Genomic DNA, 10,113 nt, shown 5'->3' with positions numbered 1-10,113 from the left:
CAAGGAGGCCACCAAAGCAAAGGTAGCTGTGGTCCAGTGCTGTTCACAGTTTTCACCTGTGTACCAAAAGTCTTTGCCATTGTTACATCTGTGGGGATGTGAAGGTTACAAAAGCACATGGTTATATTATAATTTGACAGGGAAAGCTGATGAGAACTGACACATTAGTTCTGACAATGATAGTGCCATTTCAATGTGGTAACCATTCTTTCAGAGCGTGAAATGAGCTAAGAGCTCAAATTTACTCAAATTTAAATCGGACATGCGTCTTTCTCTATGTAGTGTTTATATTAAGGTAATTATATGTACTTGTGCTTTCCCATTTAAATAATGCCTAAAGTATTTATCTTTGTTAATTGGTACCCAAAGAATGATGAGTCTGAATGGCTACATTGCAGTGAAATATTGAAAAATACATAATAATTAAATTAATTGTACATACAGTAATACATAGTGTATTTGAATGTGCTGTTTTTTTCTTTTACACGTGTGTATCCATGTAATAGCAATTAACCATATTTGCAGTACTAGTGTTTTAAATGAACTTTCCTCTATGAGTTGCCATATGAAGATTGTAGACTCACTGAACATCCCTTTGTGGAATGTTCACTAATTTGGTTGTATGGTACATGAGGTTAATAAGGAGGTTGCAAGTTTTTACATGCAAGTTGTTGCACAGTCGTAAAATTATAGCGCCTCTCATCTACCAATACGAGGACACCTTTGGTTGCTAAATGTAAGAAAATGACTAATACATTTTAGGTCAGCTGGTCAGCCCCAAAGAAAACAAACAAATGAGGAATACTGTACCTGCAAAAAGGTTTGCCATTTTCACAGTAGCACTTGGAATTTTCTGGGCAATCATCATTTATACCGGTATTACAAGGTCCATAATTTCCAACTCCTTTACATTGTGCTGGAAAACAAAATCAAAGTCAATGACATATCAATGGAAAAAACTCATATAAATACTTTTGAAACTTGTGTTTCTTGACATCTAGTAACACATACTGAAATTTGTTAGCAAAACGTTACACTACTTTTAACTTTTGAGTTCAATGGTGGCAAAGGATGGAAAATCATGAAATTACCTCTACATTAAGCTCTTCATATGAACTGCAAAGGCTCAGGCTGTGGTTTGTGGCATCAGCATTAAATGCTTTTTGTTGATACATTTTAGATGTTTCTACCTATACAGTGATTTGATCTTAATACAAGAAAAGCAGGCCTACAACAAGGTCAAACCTGTTTAATATAAGAGAGTTTAGAGTTTAGAGTTTTGTATAACTAGTTCTATGAAATTTGCAAACTTACTGGCTTGAACCAATTGTTGTACGATGTATCAGGTACTGCCACTATTTTCAGAAATTACATGTATACTAGTCTGAACAGAGTACAGACAGAGTACACTACCTGTGCTTGTATTAGCAGGGGAAGTTGGAAATAAGAAAAATTCTTGCAGCAGCGAGTCAAACAAAACCACTATGCATGATACATGGACTAGAATGAACAATGTCTGGTAACTTCCAATAAAGACTGTAGCAAATACAGGCCACACACTGAAATAATATACATTTAAGGTGAGCCAATGACCTCTCAATAGGGAGGGTGATACATGAAAAGAAATGACTGCTGAGAGCCTTAAAACGTATGTGAAACTACTGCATATGGAGCAGTCATAAAAACATTGATTGCTATTGTCATGAATATAGTAGCTAGTTTGCTAAATGTGCATGTAGTGGACTTTGGCAATGTATTTTTGGGACTGATTCTGGGGTTTCATTTATTTGGGTGTGGTTGCATGTTCACTGATACTGCTGTTAAATCAATATCAGATGGTAATCACAGTTACAATTAAATTGTGCCTTCTTAATCCAGATGCTTAATCCTTAACCAGATTTTTACCAAGGTAATTAAGATTAATATGTGGTTCAATTAATTGGATGTTATAGGTCTGTAATAATTAAACTAAGCAAGCTGCATCAATTAAGACCACTACCCATATTAAAGGAAAAAAAAAACAATTGTCTTTTTCTCTTCAATGTATTAATTTCCCAACAACACATACAGTACCAGTCAAAAGTTTGGACACACTTTTCCTTCTTTATTTTTACTAGTTTCCGTATTTTAGAATAATAGTAAAGACATCAAAACTATGACCACAAATGGAATTATGCAGTGACAAAAACTATCATATATTTTAGATTCTTCAAAATAGCAAAAAAAAAAAAATTTTTTATAATTTTTAAAATTAAAAATTGAAGCATTTAAGCATAAATCATTAAATCAAAATGCCTTTGAATGCATGTTTCCCATTATTTAATCAGATGTGTCTCAACTTTTGACTACCACTGTATGTCACAGAGATCCTATAGAATATAACTGTTAACACAAACTTCAATTCTGTTTGAATATTCAAACAGTTTGAATATTCAAACAATTCAAACCTTAACAATTAATTTGCAGAAAAGACAGTGGTCCTCAGAACCATGATTGGAAAACACTGACAGTATGAACAGTACATAACAGTATGAAACTGTTCATACATAACAGGGTCAAACCACTGGAAAATTGAACTGAAATAACAGCTCAAACACCAAAAATTTTGTTTGTGACATATGCATTTAAGACCCTCAAACAGGAGACTAACTAACCGATTAAATGAGATTTTTTTCAAAAGACACAAGCACATAGCTACAGTTGTACATTTGATAATTTTACTGGATTATGAGCTTCTCTGAAACAGACATCACTTGCAAAGGGAAGAAAAGCAAACTATTTCTTACGGTCTGGAATAGGGTTATCGGTTTCTGTCCCTTCAGTCGACGGAGCTGGTGCGGTAACCTTACTGCTAGATGTAGCAGTTTCTGTCCCTTCAGTCGGCGGAGCTGGTGCGGTAACCTTACTGCTAGATGTAGCAGTTTCTGTCCCTTCAGTCGGCGGAGCTGGTGTGGTAACCTTACTGCTAGATGTAGCAGTTTCTGTCCCTTCAGTCGGCAGAGTTGGTGCGGTAACCTTACTGCTAGATGTAGCAGTTTCTGTCCCTTTAGTTGTTGGAGCTGGTGTAGTAGTCTCACTGGTAGTTGGAGTTGATGGAGATTCTGCAATAATCTCAGTGGTGTTGAGCAGCAGTGTAAGCCCTAGTAGAAACCACAATTTCATCTCCATGTCTTCTCATGAATGATGTCTGGTCACCTATTCTAGAAAAAAACAGGAGCACTCTGGCATTTATTATACACACATACCGTCACACACAGACACCCTCACACACACACACACATGCACGTAAACTCTGAAGCCATCATGTTGGTAATGATTGACTAAAACTAATTGTAGTTACAATTTCAGCATTCAAACATAACCACCATAACATAATGTCTGATTTTGACTCTTCAATTGATTATTTCTATTTTGAATGATAGGGATCAGAAAGAAACCTTGTTCTTTGATAGGAATGCTCAAATTTCATAACATTTTGTTAGAAAAACACAATATCATAGCATCATACCTTCTTGAATTCTGTGACAGTACTTGTGTGTGGAAAATATAAACAAAAGTTTTATTCACTTGGGCATTAAAAGTTTATTCACTTGGGCATCAGTGTGCTTTACTGTATATATTTACACTACTCAATCCCAGCATGAATGGACTACACTTTTTTTAATTATGAAGATCATGACCTCAAGAGAATTTCTGTAACCTAAGTTATTAATTCAGATAAAAACAAACTCCACTGAATTATTTAGAGAACCAAAGGCATACCCCCTCCCCAAGGGAAAAATACAGCATACAAATGCATACATACATGGAGTGATATTTTAATTTTTATGCTAAGAATAAAAATGGATGCATGTCACAATTCATCTTAAGAGTTTGGAGTGGTAACATTTGTTTGTAATGCTGAGTCTTACATGAAAGAATATATGATGCAGGAAATAATTTGGTAAAATGAAAAGATGGCATTCCTGTTAGTAAAAGGAGAGACAGGAATCAATACTGGAGAGGAAAAGGATAGCGAGCAACCAACTTTGGTCTCAAACTATCATCTGGATACAAGAATAAAGCTCTATAGCCTGAGCCAAGAGCAGGTTAGTGCACACGCATATGTGACCACTGTCCACTTTCTCTCATAAGAGACTGCAATTTAGTTATCTATAAATGCCTGCAATAACCATCTGCAGTTTACTGTTGAACAAAGTCCATGTTCTGTCCTCAGGGGGAGTCAGTATTGTGCTTATCAGTGATGTTCAGTAATAAAGATACGCATAAAACAAACTTATGAGGTGTGCTGGGTAGGGATTACTGGAAGTCAGAATCTAGTGATGACGTGAAGTATTTGTGATGTGAGTATGACACCAGATGTGCACTCTGTCTCCAAGGAGGCCTGCACAAAGATGGGCTACCCTTGCAACCACATCGCCCTTCTGAGACTGGCTGAGACATACTGTTTGGTCTTCATAGCCACAATATTGCTGTATGTCACCAGCTCTGTGGTTTCACGCTACTTTGTTCTGGACTGATGATATAAAAGAGGAGATGCTGGACCTGAATGAGGACAGCCCTGTGTAACATAACATAAAACAAGCAGTTACTGAAACTGAATGGCAAAGATGCTTGGTGAAAACTTGAAGAAGTGGTTGAATTAGTGGTAATTTTTGTCAACTATTTAGAAATTAGAGTAAACAACCATGAATTGTTATTCTTGCAGACTGAGTGGACAGATCAGTTGAGACAGAGAAAGTAGACATTAGAAATTTAATCCTAATCCTTTTCCAAACAAATCAGCTGTCCATTGAGTTTTCACCTGTAACCTTGATACAATAGAACTCTGAAGTGCATTTGAAGAACCCTGAAGTGCTAAACAGTTTTAAACAGTAATCTCACTCTGCTATTTGTAGCATCTTGCTATTTACTCAAAACAGCAGATTGTTTCACTGACAGCATTATAAAGTCAACCCTTTGGCCCTCAAGCCAAAGGTTTGAGAAATTGCACGCCTCCAGCATTGAGATCTGTTCCAAATGACGGTGTCAAGACCAGCCTATTAAACAGATCACAGCAAGCTTATTCTTTTTGAACTTGCTGGTCTACCACAATGTATTCAATGAAAATTAAAGTGTCTGCATGAATTAAAATATTATTTAGGGTTCAATTCAATTCAGTTTATTTATATAGCGCTTTTTACAACATGAGTTGTCACAAAGCAGCTTTACATTGATATTCCAGGCCTGTTACCCCATCAGAGCAAGGCAAAAGCGACAGTAGCAAGGAGAAACTCTTTTAGATCCCTAGTTGGAATCCCCAACATTTTTCAGCAGTTCTCCATAAATTTCAGGAGTGTAATAGGGTCAAATCTAATGGCAAAGCCTTGATTTTACGAACTGTGAAGGGAATATCCTGCAATCGAGATGGATGAACTAAAGATGCTTCAATATGTTTGAGGAGGCCAGTGAGTCTGTAGTAAACCAAACATTAAACGCTCATAAAAGAAATGAAAAATAATAAAGCTTAAAATTAGACAAAGCCAGACCTCCACAGTCTCTAGGATGCTGGAGGCAGAGAAAATCATATCCTTATATGCATACCATTCTTAATAAATGTTGATATTACTGAGTCAATTGTTTTGAAATAATAATCGGGTGGAGGCAGTGTTATCAAAGAAAAAGGAAAATGTATACAAGGAAGAAGATTGATTTTAAGTATTGTATTGTATTTATACTTTGTAATATTAATAAAGGCATCAAAACGATGAAATAATACAAAATAGCCATTTTAAATGAAAGAAATAGACATAGACTTCACTTCACTATTTATGTTTTTTTCTAAGAAACAAATTTCAAACTTTTAAGCATAAGTCTTTAGATCAAAATGTATATGAATGCATGATTCCCATAATCAGGTGCGTCTAACCTTTTGACTGTTTTGTACTGTTATTGTAATACACATAATTACAAATAACAATGAATATAAATATTTCAATAGAGTATCATACGCAAAGAATTACAGAGAACATACAGTACATCTGAATATACCGAGGACATTGGTACGTTGAAAAAACTATCAAAATGATAGAATGTTCACTAGATGGCGCTGTTTAACACTGGATCCAACGTGAGAGACAGGATTGCTAGTAATCTATGTCAATTTTGCGCTGCTGTTAAATTAAAATGAAGTGTGAGCACGAAGTCTTTGCCTGCGGTTTTTAAGTTACCGACAAAAAATTCCGAAATACATTCATAAGAATCCACTCAACTTGCATAATAAGCAAACGAGTCAAAAAAAAAATGTAAATCGATTATCCAGATACTGTTTAATTTCAATCTACACATGCACAGTATAGTATGAAAATCTACAAACGATTAGGAAATTATGGCAAATATACAAATATACAAACTGTAGGCTACTGTACGAGATTTTCGGATTGTCCAGTAAAGAATGGCTAATGTTTTTATTATTATTTATTTATCGTGCACTTACAGTATAAATATAGCCTAATTTGATGTGTCTTTGATTTTTTAACTATATAAGCGATAAATATACCAAGGAATTTGAACCTGAGATTGGTATAAACTGTTATGAGACATACATATATACATATATTATATTAGAATATATTATATGGTGCATTTATTCATTATTTTGTCACATTGTGTCTCTCAAAGCTTAACAGACTGCAAGCTATACGCTAACAGCATTGCTACGGTAAGTTTGCAAACATAAGCATAGTGCTGTCCTTGTCTTATTAAAATACTGCGTCTGCTGGAATAATTCACAAGCCAGAAAACTCCAGTAGTTCTATTGTTTACGAAGCAAATATAGCCTACTATTTTCATGTTTGCAAACGCTGATGTTGGTGTGCACTATTCCATCACATTCACGCCTTGTTTGCATGTATAGAGATACACTTAAATCATACTCCATGTCATTATCATTTAAGAAAGGAAATGGAAGAATTTGGAGATTCACTCAGATTCATAAAATGTGTTGTTACTCTCAGGTAGGGTTCACACCGTCACTATTGCTCTGGAACGGTGTCAGCGTCACGTCACCAGAGTGTAGGTGGGGCCATGAAGACAACATAACGCAGTAGCGGAGAAGAAGGAGTGCAGAATAGAGTAATATTGTTAGGGGAGAAACCCGTTACATCTCCCGTGGGAAAATACGTCTTTGAGTGATGCTTTCCTAAAAGTTTATTAATGTTCTTGTTTGAATTCCGATCTAATGGCGAAACGAGTGTTAATATGGATGTTTTTATTCTGAAATTCAAGAACTGTTAACTCCAAATTTACCACAGTCTGTTTTTTCCATCTTTGTGCTGCATTTTAAATTATAATTAAGAAACCGAAAGCTCTTGGATTTACTGTTTGTATCACTGTGTTCGACTACAACCGCGTCGGCACACCGATTATTCTAAAAGGGGGGACTCTATCCGTTAACTGGGAATTTCTTGAAAATTTTCATATGGAGAAGACTACGGATACACTTTGCATGGACTTGATTTGCCTTTAACTGGTCAATGAGTTTCGTGAACGGCTCTGAAGGCGTTGTGCCGTGCGTTTTTTCCAGAGGTGAGGAGTTTTGCTTCAAATTGAAGGCAAATTTAACGCGTCCTATAAGACTATATTTGCCTGAATTGATAGTTTTATCTTGACCCTCCGCTGGCAATGACAGCTCAGCATACTGATATGGTCTTCTGAGCTGAAAATTTAAATATTGAATTAATAGGGAACAGTAAAAAAGGGAGGTTTCCGTAGCACTATGGAGAGAGCAGTCAATCTACTTTAGATACACTAGCAGCCTGTCTAGTCTCACAAATACGTTCTCTTGCACTTGTCTTTGACCATGCTTTGAATTATTTGAGAGATTTTTTTTAAATCTGTGAGCAGGTTCAGAATGGTCAAAGACAATACCTGTTTTACACAGTATCATACCATCTACAGCTCTATGTTCCTCATTGTTTGACAAGTGCAGTTTGAGAGATTGTTAGGGGTGGTGAGAAGTACAGTTGAAGACTGGTCAGCTCAGCAGCACAGAGACTAAGAAAAGGAAGTAGTTTCTGCCTGTGTTCACACCCAGCCATGGCATTGTCTGAGAGCTCCTCCGGTATTCCTGCGGATGAGCTGCCCTTCCCAGAGATAGTGGAGCTGAATGTGGGTGGCCAGGTGTACATAACCCGCTACTCCACGCTTATCAGCATCCCGGACTCCCTCCTGGGAGAGATGTTCACTCGCAAGAGCGCAGAAGGGCTTGCGCGTGACACCAAGGGCCGTTTTTTCGTCGACCGAGATGGTTTCCTTTTCCGTTACATCCTGGACTACATGCGAGACCAGCAGCTAGTGCTCCCAGACCACTTCCCAGAACGCAGGAGGCTGAAACGGGAGGCAGAATTCTTCAACTTGCCTGAGCTGGTCAAAATGCTGGCGCCTAAGATCAGCAGACAGAACTCTCTGGGCGACGATGGCTGCCAGAGTGACCCTGAGGAATCCTCGCCCACCGCTGACACCTCTCATAGCCTTGCCACCCTCGGGGCAGCTGCTGCAGCCTGTGCTAGACTGGCACAAGGGGTAGGGAGCAGGGACGGGGGTGACGGACGACGCTCTGGCTTCATCACCATCGGCTACCGGGGTTCCTACACGCTGGGCCGAGATAGCCACACTGACGCCAAGTTCCGCCGTGTGGCGCGTATCATGGTTTGCGGGAAGACCTTGCTGGCCAAAGAGGTTTTCGGTGATACGCTCAACGAGAGCCGGGATCCGGATCGTCCACCAGAACGCTACACATCCCGATACTACCTCAAGTTCACCTTCCTTGAGCAGGCCTTTGATAAGCTGGCCAATGCTGGTTTCAGCATGGTGGCCTGCAACTCGACGGGGACCTGCGCATTCGCCCACGAGCAGACAGATGATAAGATGTGGACCAGCTATACAGAATATGTGTTTTACCGTGAGTGAGTTCAGCCCATCCTGCCCATGTCCCCTCCAGCCTCCTGCTGTTCTCAAGTGATGTACCTCTAGATGCCTCCAAGTCTGTCCCTCCACTGCTTTCCATCCACTCCTTTGAACAGTGCCCCCGGTGTCCATCATCAGATGCCTTGTGTCCTCCTCAAGTCTCCAACTCCTATTGTCAAGCCAACCCTGCCGTGACCCACCAATAACAACATCTTTCATTGCTGCTGCCAGAGACACTTTGTATTCCCTGTACCTCTTCCCTTTTCCTGTTGGCTATTTTTTTGGAGTATAAGAGTAATTATAATCTCATTCTGACATGCCTGGTGTCAGTCTATCTGTAACTCTGCCACTTAAGCATTTGAAAGTGGAGGATGGGTCCTGAGGGAATCCGCTATGACTCACTTGGAAATATTGTGTGGAAGATGCCTCACCACCCACCTTCACCACAACACCCTCTCTCTTCAGGCCAGCTGACCAGCAAATAATCAGACAAGTAATCAGCCTTGTGAAATATAATCACCACAAAATGTGATACCACAACAACTTACTACAGTTCTTACAGTTTTTAAATAGGGTGACCTCTTGTTGTAAAAATAAGGCAACTAATGGGAGCAAGGAATGATTTGGCGGGGGGACACCAGAATCTGCTCACGTCTCATAATGGTGTCGGAACATGAATAGTGTGCAACTGATGCCAAATGTTCCAAAACTAGGTTGATGCTGTATACCATTCAAATGTACAAGAAGTTGTCATGGTACTTTAATTCAACATTAGTGTGAATTATACATTAATTAGACATAAAAGTCTGAATGGTTGCCACTTTAATATAGGTGCACAAAGAAGATGAATTCATGATGAAGTACCTCGATCAGTTAATGCTTAATAAACTGTCATCACACATAAGTCACTGGTAAAGATGTGAATAATAACTAATGCATTAGTTATGTTTAGTTTTAGCCCAATGTGAGGGTAAAACATATTAGAATATGAAAGTCACATAGGGAATATTTTTAATGTCACTCAAAATATGCCACATTTTTTGAGGAACAACGTAAAAGTTTCAAAAATGTATTGTAAAATTCTTTCATAACATGTGCATAAAGTTGCATGAATTAAAGAGGCAATAGCATATGCTGCATACTAAATAAGTTAAAAAGATATTCCTC

General features: G+C 38.2%; 1 protein-coding gene across 1 annotated transcript; it reads left to right on the top strand.

Annotated features, from left to right (window-relative positions):
- Positions 1 to 7,215: 7,215 nt before the first annotated feature.
- LOC118774886 (BTB/POZ domain-containing protein KCTD8-like) lies at positions 7,216 to 9,573 on the top strand. The gene has a single exon (XM_036524459.1). It carries the CDS (start codon positions 8,077 to 8,079, stop codon positions 8,947 to 8,949), a length of 873 nt encoding a protein of 290 aa, XP_036380352.1. The 5' UTR covers positions 7,216 to 8,076; the 3' UTR covers positions 8,950 to 9,573.
- Positions 9,574 to 10,113: the final 540 nt, after the last annotated feature.

This window comes from Megalops cyprinoides, chromosome 3, assembly GCF_013368585.1.
Source record: "Megalops cyprinoides isolate fMegCyp1 chromosome 3, fMegCyp1.pri, whole genome shotgun sequence".
NCBI lineage: Eukaryota > Metazoa > Chordata > Actinopteri > Elopiformes > Megalopidae > Megalops > Megalops cyprinoides.
The sequence above is the reverse complement of the archived record's forward strand: the minus strand, read 5'-3'. Positions and strand labels throughout refer to the sequence as shown.

What these genes read in the sequence shown, in the direction of transcription:
- LOC118774886 (XM_036524459.1), top strand. Translation starts at nt 8,077, where the DNA reads ATGGCATTGTCTGAGAGCTCCTCCGGTATTCCTGCGGATGAGCTGCCC.